Raw genomic sequence first — 18,658 nt, forward strand, 5'->3', positions numbered from 1 at the left:
ATTAGCATATTACCCTTTTATTAGTATAGACTAGAGGCCCAATGCATGAAATTCATGCAAGGGCCTTGGCCCTGGCCCCCGCCCGCCACCGTGGTCTGGGGCCTCTGCCGCCTCTGCAGCTTTGTCCGGAAGAAAGGATGTCTGTAAGGACATCCAGTCTAATTAGCATATTACACTTTATAGATACTTCTATGACTATATGTCTCTAAAAACAACATATTTTCTTCAGGAGTGGATTAGAAGGGCACAACTGGTCAACACAACACAAGAACAGATTTTGACATATAATTATTAAGCCTCAAGTAAAATTTTATTAGAAATATACCCCTTAATGAGACTGTGGAGTAGCCACAGCAGTGGGCGGAGTGGAGGTGTTGGGTCATAAGAAATGTGCATAGGCCTTCCTAGGGGTAGGAGCATCTTCTGTCCTAATGAGGGGACTCTGAGTGGCCCTGGGTAGCCCAGGATGGAGGCTGGTTGCCAGGAAGCCCATGGCTTGATTGGAAACCTGGAACTTCAGCCCAACCTCCCCCAAATTTCCAGCATCGGGGGAGAAGGGCAGGGAAGAGGGATGGAGACTGAGTTAATAATTGTTTATGCCTACATGTGTGATAATTGATTATACCTCCATAGAAACTCCTAAATGACAGGGTTCGAAGAGCTTCTAGGTTAGTGATCTGCCCAGAGAGCAGTGGCTCTCAACTCTGTGGGACCTGCTCTTGGGGTACCCCCAGACCTGGCTCTATGTATCACTTTCATTTGCTTCCTTTGTAATAATCAGTCCTTTATGCTACATCAGTAAAGGTAAGTGTGTTCCTGAGTTCTGTGAGCTGTTCCAGCAAATTACCTAGCCCAGTGGTCAGCAAACTCATTAGTCAACAGAGCCAAATATCAACAGTACAATGACTGAAATTCCTTTTGAGAGCCAAATTTTTTAAACTTAAACTATATCGGTAGGTACATTGTTATTAACTTAATTAGGGTACTCCTAAGCTGGCCTTTGCTAAAAACGTCCTCAATCTGATTGAGGTACATTCGCTGAGGTCGACCCCTTCCAACTCTCCCATCCACACTCGTCTTGTATACTTGTTTCAAATAGATGAGTGTGGAAGGGAGAGTTGGAAGGGGTCAACCTCAGCGAACGTACCTCAAAACAATGTACCTCCCCCATGCTGCGTATCCCGCGGCCCACCTGCACCGCGTATCCTGTCACCCAACCGACCGACACCCCCCACTTCTTCTAACGTCACTTCAAAATAGACTAGCCCAGGCCGAAAACCGACTTCTGCGCATGGGCCATGAAGTTTCAGTCACACTGTACGTGCGCACCCGCACGTGGTATTTTGTGGAAGAGCCACACTCAAGGGGCCAAAGAGCCACATGTGGCTCGCGAGCCACGGTTTACCGACCACTGACCTAGCCTGAGGAGGGAGCTGTGGCAACTCTGATGTATAGATAGCTGGCGACTGCACCCGAAGCTGGCGTCTTCTGGCACGGAGCCTTTGAGCTGTGCCACCTAACTCTGGGTAGTTAGAATTGGAACTGAATTGAATTGCTGAACACCCAGTTGATGTCCAGAGAACTAGAGAACTGGTTGGGCTTGTTATAAAAAATGTGTACACACACACAAACAAGAGGCCTGGTGAACAAAATTCGTGCACTGGGGGAGGGAGTGGTGTCCTCAGCTCAGCCTGTGCCCTCTTTGCAGTCCCGGACCCCTCAGGGAATGTCCACTTGCCGGCTTAGGCCCGATCCCCCCTGGGCCTAAGCCAGCACTCAGACATCCCCCTTGCAGTCCGAGGCTCTCACAGTCCAGGACCCCTTGCTCCTTACTGCCCACCAGCCGCAGATGTGGGAGAGGCTCCTGCCACTGCTGCTGTGCTCTTTAGCCATGAACCAGCTCTGGCTGGGGGGAGGGGGGGGAGTGCCGCTCAACCAGAAACTGGCTTGCTGCTACGTAGCACTGGCCCCACCCCCCGCCCACTGGTGGGGAGGGCCGGGCCAACTGGAGGGAGGGCCGTGGGAGGTTGAGGTGCCCTGGTCTTGCTCCATCCCGCCTCTGTGGAGGCACCAGGATCACGCAGCCCCCTCTCCCGCTGCCTCTGAGGAAGGAGGGGCTCCGGGACCACCATGGCTGGCCTGGCAGCATAGGCTCGCTGGCCCCGCCCCCCTGCCCACTGGGTGTTCAGGAAAGTCGTTCTTGCCTCAGCCCTTGCAGCCCCGGCTTCCTCCGGAAGGTCATCTGGAAGGATGTCTGGAAGGACATTTGGCTGTCTGGTCTAATTAGCATATCAGCTCCTTATTATATAGGGTAAACAGAGCCACTTTAAAATGGAGAAACTGCCTTGCTCACCTTATGCCTCAAACTGTTGAGATGTTAGAAAAGGCAAAATGGCCTTTGATTTGGACCGAGGGTAACACTGTGTCCCAAAGAACTGACTGTAAGGATCACACAAAAGCAGATAGGATTTCAACTGGACTGGAAATGAAAACTGTTTAGAATTAGCGTCACTGTATCAGCTTATCAGCACCAACAGCAATGCCTTCCTTCTATGGAGGCAACTGTCCCCTTCCCTTTCTCATCGATCCCCCTGGCCTTCCCCTCCTCAGCGGAACACCATTTGGGCTTCTGCCTGAATCAGTGTTTCCCAAGTAGCTCTTCTTGTTGATCTCAAAGAACTGCGCTGCCCTACTTTGGCCTTTTATTTCTAGGTGAGCGGGGGGCTGGTGCTGGGACACCCGGGGAGAGCTCTGCGGCCTGGCACTGGCCTGAAGGCAGACCCAGGAGGACTCACCGGTGATCTTATGCAGCATTTCCACCGCCGGCTCCTCCAGGGTCTTCACTTGCTTCTTTATGATTGTCTCAAATGTCTTGTAATTCACGAACCCTGGCAGCTCTCTGCCGCGATACTGATTTTCAAATTTCCTGATCTGTCTAAAAATATCGTCATAACCTACCGTGGGAAGAAAGAGCTCTGAATTATTTTACAAAAATAAGGTCACCAGCTTTTCTAAAGACAGTGCCATCCTGGACTCTGAAAGCACAGAGTGGCACGAAAAAAAAATCACATCTGATTTGCAAATCGAAAAACAATCAGGGGTTGCAATAGCGAAAGAGGCCTTAATGTACTTCCCCTTAGTCATCTTGAGAGGGCAAGGATAGAGCCAGGGCATGACGCCAGAGAGCAGTGACTGCAGACCTATTCTTTAAAAGGTACTTGAGTATGAAAGTTTGTCCATCAATTGGGTTTTTACCAAAGCAATTGCATCCTAATAGAACATTATGACTTGCAGGTCCTTAAGAAAGTGGGATTGACGGTGACCACCACCTGGAATTCCCTAGGCATCCCTTCTTCATGTGCTGTCGCGTGAGTAGGAGGACTGTGCAGATCAAGTGGGGTCACACAATACCCGGCACACAGGATTGTATTAGTGTGATATGTTTACTATGTAAAAACCACTTGGCTTTTTCTTCATATGTTTGGAATTCTTTGTTAAAATATATATAATATATAATATATATAATATATAATATATAATATATATATTTCAGAGAGGAAGGGAGAGATAGAGAGAGAGATAGAAACATCAATGATGAGAGAGAATCATTGATCAGCTGCCTCCTGCACGCCCCACACTGGGGACTGAGCCCGCAACCTGGGCATGTGCCCTGACCAGGAATTGAACCATGACCTCCAGGTTCACAGGTCAACACTCAACCACTGGGCCATGCTGGCTGGGCCGGAATTCTTTTTATTCTCAATATACTAGGTGTGAAGGAAAACACGCCACTGGGGGGCATTCAGCAGGACTCTGGGTCCTCTTTTGGGAGAATTAACCAGGGATCATAGCCTGAGTTCCCTTTCTTGGTCAGGAGATACTTTCTCATAGAAATGTTTTAAATGGAGGTGCAAGCCGTGTATTGTAAAATTCACCTATTGGAGTGTACAATGTGGCGGTTTTGGGTATATTCACAAAGCTGTGCAGCCATCACTACTATCTAACCCTCAAGCATTCCTCTCACCCCCAGGAACCCTGTGCCCATCGGGTCCCTCCCACCCTCCTTCCTCAGCCCCTGGAAACCACAGATCTACCTTTGGCCTCCGTGGATCTGCCTACTGTGGACATTTCCTGTGAAAGGAATCACACGGCACGTGGCTTTTTGTGTCTCACTTCTTTCACCGAGCATGAGCCTTCACGCTTCAGCCACGCGGTACCCCGTGCCAGCACTCCACGCCTTGCGTTGGCTGAGTAACATTCCATCATGTGGTGTTACAGTCTGAATTCTGTCTCCCCCAAATTAACACGTCGAAGCCCTCGCCACTAATGCCTCAGAACCTGGCTGTGTTTGGAGCGAGGGCGTTTAAAGAGGCAAGGAAGCTGTGTGTGTGGTGGTGCCTCAGACTCACCTCTCTGGAAACTCTTTTCGATCTCAATGCTCCACTTGCCAAACTCCATCCGGATTCTGGTGAACAGCCGACTGTGGTCGCCCCACACAGATTCCTCCCCCTCTACTAAAGCTTGGATGTCCTGATTAAATGTATTGATTTTCTGTGAAGAGGAAGCACAAGTGGAGCTATGTCAGATGCTAGCGTGGCGGGCTCTGGAGATGATACGCGTGCTGAGGGGCAAGGCATTCTTGCTGCCTACGGGCCACTCTGGGGAATGGGCACCAGGGCCCCCCCCCGCCACTCTTCCCTTAAGGCCTTCGGGGTCTTGGGCAAGTCCCATGAGGAGGAATCAAGGAGCAATGTGACCCTCCAACCTCCACCCTCTACCTCCCTGCTCCTCGTCCCTCAAACCCGGCCCCTTTCTGGTGCTCAGTGGACAGAAAAGAAAGAAGCGCATAAGGCACGCGGCCCCTTTCATATATTCAGGGTGTGACCCTTCAGCGCGATGCCACGGCGCTACTCACATCAATCAGAAAGAACATCTTCTCAGTTTCTTCTTCCGGGATGTCCATGCCAAACTTCTGCAACTGCTCTGTTATACTCTGCTGGTTCTCCTTTATTTGATTTTCTAACAGGGGCAGAGATTTCTGGGGAAAGTAGGAAGAAAGTCATGGAAATACAGCAATGTGAACCGGGAATGAAAAGATGGCCCAGGCCACCCTCTGTGAGGTGCGGGGCAGCTGAGCAGTGCATCTGACTTCCCGGCTTCCTCTAGAACAGCGGTCCTCAACCTGTGGGTCGTGACCCCTTTGGAGGTCGAACGACCCTTTCACAGGGGTCGCCTAAGACCATGCTGCATATCAGATATTTACATTACGATTCAAAACAGTAGCAACATTACAGTTATGAAGCAGCAATGAAAATAATTTTATGGTTGGGGGTTACCACAACATGAGGAACTGTATTTAAAGGGCCAGAAGGTTGAGAACCACAGCTCTAGAAGGACTCTCGGGCCTGGAGAGAGGGCACTGCTTCCCACCCGGGCCTGCCCACCCTCCCACTCCCGTGCAAATAGCCTTGGCCATGCCAGGCGACCCCTTGGCATGGCTCCTGGGCTCTGGAAAAGCAACTTGTCTAGTGGGTTCGGAAAAAGTGCAGCTGCAACAATTTGAGATTTAGCTACTTTCATGCTGTTGTGCAAGACGGAAAGTGATCAGGCCCTTGTGTCTCTAGTAACGATCATAAGGTGGAGTGCACGTGCCGGCTCAGCCTTCCACGGGGAGCATCTAAAGACGCCGGCTAACATGTCACACGCAGCCTGTAAACGTATCAGTGAGCTGGCAGGTGTTCACAGACACCCAGCAGCCAAAGCCAGCTGACAGTGGGCACCCATGGATGCCAGAGGGGAGCTGCAGTGAGGCTCGATTTGGCCTCAAGGGCATTTGTGAGAGAGAAAGCTTGAACTCGCCTGATGTGATACTGAGGCGAAGGAGAAATCCCCGGGGGCTTGCTCCAGGCAGGAATCTAAGGGACAAGCACCTTCTTTCTAGATAAACCCGGGGTCCTGACACAATGCCCTCATTATAGCAGGAGGCACAGCCTGCCCACCAGCCCATTCCTGGGGGACTGTGTGCCACGCCTGGACTCTGTGCCGAGTGCAGCGGAAGAGAAAACCTCCATGGAGAGTCTGTACCCACAGCCAGCACTCAGACAGGTTTGTTCCCCAACTTCACACTTGCTGAGGGGTCCCCAAACCTCCAGCTAAGAAGCCAACATGGTTCAAGCTAGAAGCAAACGCTGCCTCTCCCTGAAGAGCCCCATTGAACCCAGGCTTCTGCAAATCCCCACAGACCAAGTTCCAAGAAACTCAGGCTCCCAGTCAAAATTCCCGCCCAAGGCCCTGTGGGAACGGCCCGCGGAACCATCTGATTCTGGAACCATGGAGTTCAAGGCACAACAGAAATACCTGCAAAGGCATCTTTTAAAAGGATCGAAAATGGGAAAGAGCAAGAGACTGTGCGGACAGATTGGAAAAGCAGCAGAGAAATGTTAAGAAATGAAACACGGTCATTACAATTACCAAGGCAGGCTGACAGTGGCAGGCGGTGAGAAAGGAAGAGTTAGAACAGTGCTCAGAAGGTCTTGATTTTTAATTCGACCAAGTGGACACTGTCAGCATCCCTCTCACTGTGTGGTCCTCAGACAAGCACCATGCATGACCCGGGCCCTCTCTAGAAACGGGGGTTTTCAGGCCACACTCCAGACCCGCTGAGCCTGGGCCTGCGTTCCGTGTGCTCGCTGCCGGTCCAGCTTGCTGTTAGTAGGATTCTACCCAGAGAACATTCAGCCCTCCCTGTGCTTACACTGATGTGTGCGATGAGCTCATTGGTCAGTCTTTCTGCCAGGCAGGGGATCGTGGCCTTTCCCTCCTCCAGGAGATCCCTGCAAGAGAAGACGGCACGCACACCCACCTTAGTGTAGCCCCAGAAGGCTTTGTGCAGCTGCCTGCGGAAGTCACGGCAAATCCAGTAACTCCCTGCTGTTGGTAGGTGCCCTGCCAATGTTCAGAATTGGATCGTATAGAAGGATGACTGCATTTCAGTCAATTCAGATCATTCAAAAGTCGTATAGAATGACCCCTTCCAGTTGATGTGTGAAATGTGTCTTTACAAAAATACAGCCACCAACAGATATGTTTTCATCACACACACACACTTCTGTGTGCACCACACATGTAAATATACATAGTGCATATCGGTAGAGGACTTCATAAAATTACATTGACCCATATTTACATAGGTGTGAGGGTGAACATGGAACCAGGGGACACAGCTTCCCCGAGACGAGGACTGAAACCATGGCTGCTCGGGCGAAGGAAGCCAAGCCCTCCTCTCACTCAGTCCAACTCTGAGTTCCCAGGGTGAGTTACGACAGGGTTCTGACATTGCACAAAGCTTGGCAGGATAAAAGGCAGGAAAGCATGAGTCGACATACCTATTAGTGAGATTACACACAAGCTCAAGTTCTCTTTCCACACCTGTCCATTGTCTAGTTGTCGTAAAATACACATCTCATAAAATTTACCGTTTTAACCACTGCTAAGTACACAGCTCAGGGGTATTAAGCACATCAACACTGTTGTGCAACCATCTCCACCATCCAGCTCCTGAATGTTCCATCTTCTCAAACTGAAACCCTGTCCCCGTTGAACACTAACTCCCCACCCCCCAGCTCCAGGCCCTGGCTCCCACTATCCTACACTCTGTCTCCATGACTATGACCACTCTCAGGACCTTATGTAAATCATACAGTGACCAGCTTATTTCACTTAGTATACTGTTCTCAAGGTTCATCCATGTTGTAGCAGGTGTCAGAATGTCCTTCTTTCTTAAGGCTAATATTCCATCGTATGAATAGATCAGATTCTGTTTACCCATTCATCCGTCAATAGATACTTGAGTTGTTTCATCTTTCGGCCTTTGTGACCAGTGCTGCTGTGCTCAGAGGTGTGTGAATAGCTGTTTACACACCTGTCAATTCTGAACAAGACTCTCCACGGGCTTCTGGGAGAATTGATCGTAATGATATTAACAATGTGCATGGGGCTCCACCTGCATACACAGGTGTGCACATAAGGGCCTCAACATCCCATAAGCACCTTTTCATTGACATCTTTTTGGCCTGGTACCAAAGCGCCCTGCAGAGGCTGTGCCGGAAGGCTCCCTGCCCTGGGGACAGAGCCAGGCTCTGTCCCTTCCCGCCAACTCTGCATCTTCTCAGTAATTTAAATCTGAATAATTTATCAATCTCTTCCTTTATAAAAAATTCTTGTCTTTGGCCTTAGAGTTAGAAAGATCTCTAATATGGGATTCTAAACTCTCCATCTATAAGCTTCAACCAGTATTTATTTTGGTGTAATGTGAATGTTCAGGGCACAAAGTTTAACTTTTTCCCCCAAACATTCAATGATTTTTTTCAGTGCCACTGATTAATCATCAAAATGACATGGCCCATGGATTTGAAATGCCACATTTATCATATATCCAATACATGTACCCGGGTCTATTTTTGGACTTTCTACTTTTTTCCTATTTGTTGTATTTATGCTTTTATTCTGGTTCCAGCACCATACTATTTAAATTATTGTAGCAAGTTCACTCCTTAATTTGATTTTTTTACAAGTTTGTGGGGTTTTTCTTTTGTTTTTGTTTTGTTTTGTTTGCCACGCATGTGAATTCCTCCATCTTTCTCCCAGGAAAATGCCACAGTCACTCTCAGGATCGAACACTCACACATCGACCCCAATGTCCGCTTTTGGAAGAGGTGGTTCTCCCCGGGGAGGACAGAGGTCCTTGGTTAGGTTTGACCTTGGGAAAGCGGAGCCGGGCGTACCTGAAATACGGATGGTCCTCGAAGAAGGCCCTCTCTCTCTGCAGGGCCTTGGACAGGCTCATCTGGTACTGGATGTCCTGTTGGCCCCGGCACTTGACGATCATGTAGCCCTTCTTCAGGTGGTAGACGAGGTTTCGCACCACGTCAACGACCTTGTCTTCCGTGCCTCTGTCCACCAGGTCGGGCTTTGTCAGGATCCCTGTGAACCGGAGACTTTCAATTAGGGGACACTCACAGCTCCGCTGGAGTGAGGAGTGGTCAGCTCACCACCTAGGGGAGGAGAGCCTCCTGGCCACCCGCTTCCTCCCAACCTTGCTTGAGGGCAGACCATAGGGCTTGCAGAGCCCAGGTGCAATGTACGGAACTTTCCATCTTCCCCGTCTGACACTGTCCCCATTAAACACTAACTCCCCATTCCCCTCTCCCAGCCCCTGGCACCCTCCATTCTGCTTTCTATCTCTATGAATCTGACTCCTCTAGGGACCCAATATATGTGTTATTTGGCAAAATATTTTCAAGGTTCATCCCTGTTGTGGCATGTGTCACACGTCCTTCCTTTTTTCCCCACCCTCAAATTCACTGTTAACTGATATAACTGCTTTCAGGTTTTACCCTACTCCCTGAACTCACCAGGCCTTTTGTAAGCAGGCAGACAAGGGGTATGAGCCCACTTGTGGCCAACAAGAATCCACGTGACCCGCGCCATCGGGCACCAAACCTGACACCTTAGCAGTCTCATCCGCTGGGTGCAGCCCCCCTCACCACCCGGCACGTGTGCCAACAAACACCCATTTGGATTCAAGGGACGCTTTCCCACTATCAGACCCCTACCATTTGTCGGTTCGTCCCTCTTCTTACCTATGGTCCTGTCTCCATCGGGGTCCACCTCCTGAGCCATGCTCAGCGCCTCTGTGGTGGCGATGTCCACGTTACTGGGCACCACCACCAACATGATGGTCTGTTGCCTCAGGATGTACTTCTTGATGAGTGCTATAATCTGTAAGGAAATGAGAGGATGTGAGAGTTGAGCTAGGTCCTTGGAGTCCCAGGGGTATCCTCCCCTCAACACAAGCCTAGTAGCTCTTCCCAAGCCAGAGTTATGAGGAACTAAGTTTTCTGTGGCAGAAAGAGCTCTGGGGTCAGGGAAAACCAAGGTTTCTGCTCATTAACCATCTCCTAAAACCTCAAATCTGATGGTCACAAAAAAACAAGATGCTACAAGAATTGCTCAAGTCTTGCCTAAGTCATTAATCCACAGGGTGAGAGTCATTGATAGGGAAATATCATTATATTGTTTCTGGTGCTCTCTCTTCCAACGTAAGATCCTTCTCTAATACATGCCAGTTTAGATATGCCACAAAATGTGACTATACCTAAAAATGCATCACCATAAAAAACATAAAACATAGAAAACATATTTCCAATTTTGCCTGTTTGCCTCACTCTTTCCAGAGAAGCCTCTACCTGACTTGGTGGAGAAAACTGCAGCCATCATGTGCTCTAAATTCCCTACTCATACCTCCTAATATCCACCCATCAGCCTCAGCCCTGAATTCACTATTGCTCTAATGAAGCCTCCCTCCCCCTCAAGACCAAGGTCAAGATGAAGCCTGAAGTTTCACCTGACGTCCGATGTCAGCTGGCTGATTGCCCACAGCCACCCTGGTGATGCCAGGAAGGTCTATCAGGGTCAGATCTGGCACGTGAGGGGAGCTGACCTCCAGATTAATTAGCTCTTGACTGATTCCCACACCTTCCCCAGCAATGACATTCTGGGCTAGAGAAGAAGAAAAAAAGAAAAGCCAAATAGCACTTAGGATGAAAGTTACCCATTACAGCGAATCCTCTGAAGGCAACACCTACCAGTCATTTTATACCTTCCCCAAATGACTGCAACTTAAGTATGTGACATGCTAGGAAGAAATTAAAGTCAATAAGGAAAAGTTATCTATTCATCTCAATCACAGTTAGCAGCAACTAACTGTGTTACTCCTTTGTCTTTATCAACTTCAAGTCTGATTTCTCCCTTTGGATGTTTCAAATTGGTCAAATGGTCTCTGTGGTTTACATTTACTGAGATCTTCCATAAATTAGTCTAAACAAGGATTCTGTAAACACATCTGTTCTGCTCCTGGAGGAAAAGGCCCACCCAGATCCCTCTTCCATCAGGTCTGTGGAGTGGGGAAGCCCTTGAATAAAAAAGACTCAATATTTGGAGACAAGCTTTCCATTTTAAAATTCACATCATCCTCAGATACTTAACGTGTATACTAAGAAATACATTACTGAGGTCAGAATCTGCTCAAAAGCACTGTCTTAATGAGGGAAAAGAAGATAAAATATGAGAGAGCTGGGGCCTGATGAGCAGGAGGGAGAGAGGGATGGATGATTTCCAAAGGTGCCAGGCGGACCCAGAAAGGAGAGAGTGGGAACATGGACAGGCAGACCCCACCCACTTCACCAGGTTTGACCTGACATCCAAATAGGTGAGGATGAATGAATATGGGGTACTTACCTTTCCTGATTTCCTGTTCTACCTCCGAAGCAGTTGAAAGGTTAATCTCCAGGTCCCGGTAAGTGACTTTGCCTTTCCACTCATCATCATGCCTAAGTTTTCTCAGCTTCAGCACCAGGGGACATCTTGTAACAATACCTAGGAAGCCAGGTGCATATCAGCTCCATACTCTGCTCTTAAAAGTCCTATATGGTGGCCTTGGATCAATGGCCCTCAAAGTTTCATATAATCTTGGAGACTGTTCACACTGCTAACGTTCTGGTCTCACCCTCTGATACTCTGATGCATGACGTCTGTGATAGCCTCAGAAATATGTACTTAGAATATACATCTGAGGTGGTTTTTGGCTCCCTAATGCTTGAAAGCCTCTATTTTAAATATCTTGCTTCATCCCAGTGTTTTGTCCCCAACTCAGGTGGTAAATAACAAACTTATGCAAACATCCTCCATTATCCCCTAATATACACACTACTTCTGTCAGAAAGGCATCTATCCAGAAAGACCAAGACCAAAGATGGTCTATCCATCTTCCATATCCAGAGCATGTCAAGACCCATTTCAGGTCTGTCTGTGTCCATGAGCCCTCACTGATATCCTTGGTCTTGTAGCTCAAACAGCACCAATGATCAGAGAACCAATCTTTGCCTCTCGGATGGAGGGTCAGCTCTGGGGAAGGGGCTCAGGAAAGACACCCACATGCACAGAATTCTGGGCTGGAGACTCATATGCACTTACTCAAGACCTTCCACACAGTGCAGGTTATGTATAAACCACAAAGAATTCTGCAGTGAGTGGGTATTATGGACTGAATGGTGCCCCCCTCAAAATTTACATGTTGAAACCCCAACCTCCAATGTGACTGTATTTGAAGATAGGACCCTCCTTTAAAGAGGTGATTAAGGTTAAATAAGGTCCTAAGGGTGGGTCACTAACCAATATGACTGGCATCCTTCTAAAAAGAGAAAGCAACACCACACGTGTACACAGAGAAAAGGCCATGTGAGGATTCAACGAGAAGATGGTCATTTGCACAAGGAGAGAGGCCTTGGGAGAAACCAAGCCTGTTGATACCTTGATTTTGAACTTCTATAGCCTCCAGAATTGTGAGAAACAAATTTCTATTGTTTAAGCCACTCAGCCCATGGTAGTTTGTTATGGCAGCTGCAGCCGACGGATAGAGAGGGTAAGTTCTTACCGCTGCCTCTGGGGAGGGAGACACCAGACAGCGCCTCCAGCACGGAGCTCTTGCCCGAGCTCTGGTCCCCGATGACGGCGATGGCAGGCAGGGCCAGGTCCTGCTCCACGCCCAGGGCCCGCAGGGAGTCGATGAGGTCGATGCAGGGGCGTACCTTCTCCTCGTACTGGCTGCACAGGCTATTCTCCAACATCTAGCAAAAGCAGAATCAGAGAATTCTGTCATGGCTTGCAGGTCATGCTCCATCAAAGATGGACAACTTCAACTTGCCTAATATACAGGTTATTCAAGTTACCAAAAGAGAGTGGGAGAGGAACAGGAAAAAAAGAAAAAGAAATGATAGATTAACATTTTCCCAAACTTGATGAAAACTATTAACCCAAAGGTCCAAGAAACTCAATGAACCTCAAGCACAAGAAACTATTGTGAACTACATCAATCTAGTCCAATTGCTCAAACATAGCAATATTGAGAAAATGGTTAAAGCAGTCAGAGAATGACATGTTACGTAGAGAAGGAACACAGGTGAGATTTCAGCGGACTTCTCGTCAGAAATCATGCAAGTGAGAAGACAGTGGAACAGCACTTTTAAAATACTGAATATGCCTTTTAAAAATGAAAGTGAAATAAAGACTCTTTCAGATATACCACAAGTGAACAAATTCATCACAAGCAGACCTGCATCACAGAAAATGTTAAATTCCTCCCAGCAGAAGGAAAATGGCACTGGATGGGAATCTTAATCTACACAAAAGGAATCTACACTAGAAATGGTAACTACTATACTTTTTTAATTACTTAAATACATTTAAAAGATATTTGACTGAACAAAAAGGGTTTATGATATAGGTAAAGTCAAAATTCATGACAAAAATAGCATGAAGGCCAGGAGGGGAGACATGAGAGCATACTATCGTCAGGTTCTTATATTAGACATGAAATAGTATAATATTCCTTGAAGGTAGACTTGATAAGTTAATAATGTTTAATTGAGACACTCACGCAGTTCTATGTAATAAGCAACAAAGAAGGTAAAATAGAATCATAAAAAATACCTGATGAACTTAAAAGAAGGCAGAAAATGAAGAAATGAAGAACAGATAGGGTAAATAGAAAATAAATAGCAAAATGATCTTCTCAAAACCAATTTTTAATACTAACAATCACAATAAATATAAATGGTCTAAGTTAGCCGTGGGCAAACTACGGCCCACGGGCCAGATGCGGCCCATTTGAAATGAATAAAACTAAAAAAAAAAAAAAGACCGTACCCTTTTACGTAATGATGTTTACTTTGAATTTATATTAGTTCACACAAATACTCCATCCATGCTTTTGTTCTGGCCCTCCGGTCCAGTTTAAGAACCCATTGTGGCCCTCGAGTCAAAAAGTTTGCCCACCCCTGGTCTAAATACTCATAGAACAGTCAAAATGACTTTGAAAATGAAGAACAAAATTGGAGGGCTAACATTACTATATTTCAATAATTGTTATAAAGCTTCAGTAACCCAAACAATTTAATCTAATAAAAGAGAAACATGCAAATTGACTGCACCTCTGCTATGCCCCAGGCCACGCCCACCAGCCAATCAGAGTGACTATATGCAAATTAACCCAACCAAGATGGCAGGAGGCAGCCACGGAGCTGGAGCAAGCAGGAGGCTTGGTTGCCCCAGTGATGGAGGAAGCTAAGCTTCCTGCCTGCCCTGGCCGGCTGTGGCCTCTGCTCAAGGCAACAAAGTTTCAATTATAGAAGATAAATAAATCCCCGATACCTGCTTCCAGCCAGCCTCCACTGGGAGCTTGGGTGGCTGGGGGCTCTGGCCAGCCTGAAAACAGCCCTCAGCCCCTCACCCAGGCTGGCCAGGCACCCCAGCGGGACCCCCACCCTGATCCGGGACACCCTTCAAGGCAAACCAGCCCGCCCCCACCCATGCACCAGGCCTCTATCCTATATAATAAAAGGGTAATATGCAAATTGACCCTAACAGCAGAAAGACTGGGAATGACTGGTCACTATGACACACACTGACCACCAGGGGGCAGACGCTCAATGCAGGAGCTGCCCTCTGGTGGTCAGTGCGCTCCCACAGGGAGAGCTCTGCTCAGCCACAAGCCAGGCTGACAGCTGCCAGTACAGCGGTGGTGGTGGGAGCCTCTCCATCCTCCTCAGCAATGCTAAGGATGTCCAACTGCAGCTTAGGCCTGCTCCCTGCTGGCAAGTGGACATCCCCTGAGGGCTCCCAGGCTGCCAGAGGGATGTCTGACTGCCATCTTAGGCCCAACCCCCCGGGGGCAGGCCTAAGCCAGCAGGTGTACATCCCCCGAGGGGTCCCACACTGCGAGAGGGCACAGGCCAGGCTGAGGGACCGCCCCCCGCCCCCCCCCGCAGTGTACAAATTTTTGTGCACCGGGCCTCTAGTGTAATCTATAATAATAAAAGCATAATATGCAAATCAACTGAACGACCGAACAGCAGAACGACCATCTGGACAACCACACTATGACACCCACTGGCGCCACCAGACAAGGCGGGTGTGATGCAATTGGTTGGGGGTCCAGCCATCACCCCATGATCACCTTGCAGAGGGAGGCCCAGGCCACTGACCGGCAGGCTACGGTGGGTGGGTGGGGCCTCCCTCTGTGGGACATGATAGATTGCCCCAAAGAGGGAGGCCCAGGCTACCCGAGGCGGTGCTGTGGCGGGTGGGCAGGGCCTCCCTTTGTGGGGACGATCCATTGTGGAGCCCTGGCTGGGTGGGCAGGGCCTATGTCTTTGGGGTGATCAATCATGGGGTTCCAGGACTGTGAGAGGGCAGAGGCCAGGCGGAGGGAACCCCCTCCCAGTGCACGAATTTCGTGCACCAGGCCTCTAGTACTGGTATAAAAATGGAGAAAGAAATTGAGAGAACACATACATTTCCAGAAATAAACTGACACATATATGAATAACTGATTTTTGACAATAGTGTAAGAACTATGCAGTGGAAAAAGGATAAGCTTTTCAACAAACGGTATTGGGATAATCTAATTGTTGGCATGCAAAAAAAAAAAGAAAACACACACCACCTAATATCTATCACACCACATACAAGCATTAGCTCACAATGGGTCATAAACCTAAATGCAAAACTTAAAACTACAGAAGTTCTAGAAGAAAACATAGAAGAAAATCTCTGTGACTGTGGATTAGGCTATGGTTTCTTAGGTATGATCCCAAAAGCAGAATCCATAAAAGAAACCAACCGACAAATTCAACTTCATCAAAATGAAAACATTGGATGTTTAAATGAGGCTGTTAAGAGAATGAATAACAAGCTACAGTCTGGGAGAATATGTTTGCAAAGCATATATCTGACAAAGGACTTGTACCCAGAATTACAAAGAACTCTCAAAACTCAACAATGAGAAAACCACCCAATTAAGAAAAATAAATTAATTTTATCTTTCCCTTTTTAAATTCCTATTTTTGGGTGTGTTTTATAATATACGTAAGTTTTACTAGAATATTTCCTTTGTGGTAAGAAGCTACTTATATTTTGGGCCAGATAAGTCTTTGTGGTGGGGGGCTATCCTGTATTCTAGTATTACAGGAGATTTAGCAGAATCCCAGGCCTCTATTCACTATTCTCCATGAGGTATTTTTTTTTTTTATGGTTCAAAAATTTTTAAGTATATTTTACTAGAGGCCTGGTGCACGAAATTCATGTACTCAGGGGGGATCCTCAGTATGGCCTGTGCCCTCTAGCAGTCCAGGACCCCTGACTACTTACCGCCCACCTGCTCGCTGCACTCTACTCGCTGCTTCTTAGCATTGCCATGGAAGCGGGAGAGTCTCCCACCACCACTGCTGCGCTCGCCAGTCGTGAGCCTGGCTTCTGGCTGAGTGGCGCACCCCCCGTGGGAGCACACTGACCACCAGGGGGCAGCTCCTGCATTGAGCATCTTCCCCCTGGTGGTCAATGTGCATCATAGCAACGACTGGTCATTCTGGTCGTTCTGCCATAATGGTCACTTAGGCTTTTATTACATAGACTAGAGGCCCAGTGCACGAATTCATGCACCAGTGGGGTCCCTTGGTCTGGCCTGAGGGATTGGGCTGAAACCTACTCTCCAACATCCCCCAAGGGGTCCCGGATTGTGAGAGGGCCACAGGCCAGGCTGGGGGACCCTACTGGTACACAATAGGGGCTCAGAAGGGATGCAGGAGGTTGGCCACCTAGGGAGGGATCACTGGAGTGCTCCAGGGCATGTCTGGCCCATCTTGCTCAGTCCTGATCAGCCAGACCCCAGCAGCAAGCTAACCTACCAGCCAACTGTCTCCCCCTGGTGGTCAGTGCACATCATAGTGTTCGGTTGAGTGGCATTAGGATATCATTAGCATATTATGTTTTAATTGGTTAAATAGACAACCAATGACTGGACACTTAGCATATTAGGCTTTTATTATATAAGATTGATTTTTACAGAAAGGGAGAGGGATAGAGAGTTAGAAACATCAAGAGAGAGAAACATCGATCAGCTGCCTCCTGCACAGCCCCTCCTGGGGATTGAGCCCGCAACCAAGGTACATGCCCTTCACCGGAATTGAACCTGGGATCCTTTAGTCCGCAGGCCAACACTCTATCCACAGAGTCAAACCGGTTAGGGCCTCCATGAGTTTTGACAACCAAAATATCTCCAGACTTTGCAACATGTTCCAAGATGAAAAATTGTCTCGGGTTGCAAACCACTGCCTTACAGAATATGCATGAGTTCAAAACTTCATATACGGGAATACTGACCAATTCAGTAGAAAAGGGGGTACACACTGGCAAGGGCTCCCTCAACTAACCTTGAGTGGGGCTCTGTTGAGCCCTCTCCTCAGCCTGCTGCTAAGCCAGTTCATCCAGAATCCCTCACCTTTGATAGCTAATCAAGTCCCTCCCCTCCCCCCACCCCTCAATCTTAGCATTCCTCCCTCCTCTCTCCACCCTGCCTGCTGGCTATAAACCCCAGTTGTACTTATAGTCCACACTGAGCTCAATCTCTCTCCTCCGTTGCAATAGTCTTGAATAAAATCTTCTTTGCTATTTTTTTAAGTATCTAGTGCAATTTTTCTCTATAAGAACACTTAAGAAAGCAGAACACCCTGCCACAGGGAAAGCCCATGTGTCCATGAGTAGCCTCAGTATCCAACGCCCTTATAGCTTCTTTTGGTTTTCATTTTTTTTATCATCCCTTCACAAGAGTGTATAAAAGATGAATAATTAGCAAATGCACGTGTGCCAACCACCTGGGTTAAGAAAACACATATTCTCAGCACTTAAGAGACTCTGTCCACCCCTCCCCAATCACCTGCCTCCTATTGCCCCTTCACCCTCACAAGGTCCTTCTACCCCGAGGCTTCTGATAACCACATATCTGCTCTTCTTCATCGCTGTACCACCGAACCATCTTTCCCTGAACAACACATTGCTTACTGTTGCTTGTTTTGGAACTTTACATAAATGAGATCACACTGCTCATTTCTTCTATGACGTGATTCTTTGGCTCACCACTGTTTTTTAGACGCAGCTATCTGGATGTCTGGAAACCTAGTTCATTCATTTTCACCGCTATATCCTAGTAGAATTCTGCTGCATACGCATACCACAGTCACACATGGGCACCTGTGTTGGTTCTGGGTTTTGCTATTTATAAACAAGGCTGTTAGAAACACAGCTCCCAGGGGGAATGGGCAAGAGTTTGCATAGTGGTTTTCAAACGTAAACCTGAAGTAGAATCATCTGGAGGGCTTGTTAAAGGCCTCCTCCTGGAGTTTTAGTTTTCTAGGTCCAGGGGAGGGGTATGTGAGGGTGTGAACATTTGCATTTCAAATATCATCTGCAGAGTAGCATCCCAGGTGATGATTTGGGGACCACACTTTGAGAACCAGGATCGACGCCTAGAAGTAGAATTGCCAGATCACCAGACACACTGTTCAACTTGCCTGGAAGAGGTCAGGCTACTTCCAAGCAAGTGGGTGTGAGCTGTGCGAATTCTTACTGCCCCCTACACCACCAGTTAGAGCCAGGCCTGAGACAGTTACGTATAGAGTAGGTCCTCGGATTACTTCGGAGATCCGTTCCTACGGCGCAACCATAAGTCGGAACCCACCTACGTAAGCACCTACATCACTCACAT

General features: G+C 47.9%; 1 protein-coding gene across 2 annotated transcripts in view; it reads right to left on the reverse strand.

Moving 5' to 3' along the window:
- The window catches only part of MX1 (MX dynamin like GTPase 1), a 28,574-nt gene that overhangs the window by 6,403 nt on the left and 3,513 nt on the right, over positions 1 to 18,658 (reverse strand). For both annotated transcript variants that reach the window (XM_070407164.1, XM_070407165.1), the window contains exons 4-12: positions 12,494 to 12,686; positions 11,299 to 11,436; positions 10,406 to 10,560; positions 9,642 to 9,780; positions 8,784 to 8,982; positions 6,755 to 6,833; positions 4,916 to 5,038; positions 4,410 to 4,551; positions 2,796 to 2,954 (exon numbers count right to left, since the gene is read on the reverse strand). In XM_070407164.1, coding sequence (XP_070263265.1) covers positions 2,796 to 2,954; positions 4,410 to 4,551; positions 4,916 to 5,038; positions 6,755 to 6,833; positions 8,784 to 8,982; positions 9,642 to 9,780; positions 10,406 to 10,560; positions 11,299 to 11,436; positions 12,494 to 12,686 — 1,327 coding nt within the window. The remainder of the gene's footprint in view (positions 1 to 2,795; positions 2,955 to 4,409; positions 4,552 to 4,915; positions 5,039 to 6,754; positions 6,834 to 8,783; positions 8,983 to 9,641; positions 9,781 to 10,405; positions 10,561 to 11,298; positions 11,437 to 12,493; positions 12,687 to 18,658) is intronic.

The sequence above is a fragment of the Myotis yumanensis genome, unplaced genomic scaffold (assembly GCF_028538775.1).
Source record: "Myotis yumanensis isolate MYYU_CA2020_CCGP unplaced genomic scaffold, mMyoYum1.0.hap1 SCAF_2, whole genome shotgun sequence".
NCBI classification, from domain to species: domain Eukaryota; kingdom Metazoa; phylum Chordata; class Mammalia; order Chiroptera; family Vespertilionidae; genus Myotis; species Myotis yumanensis.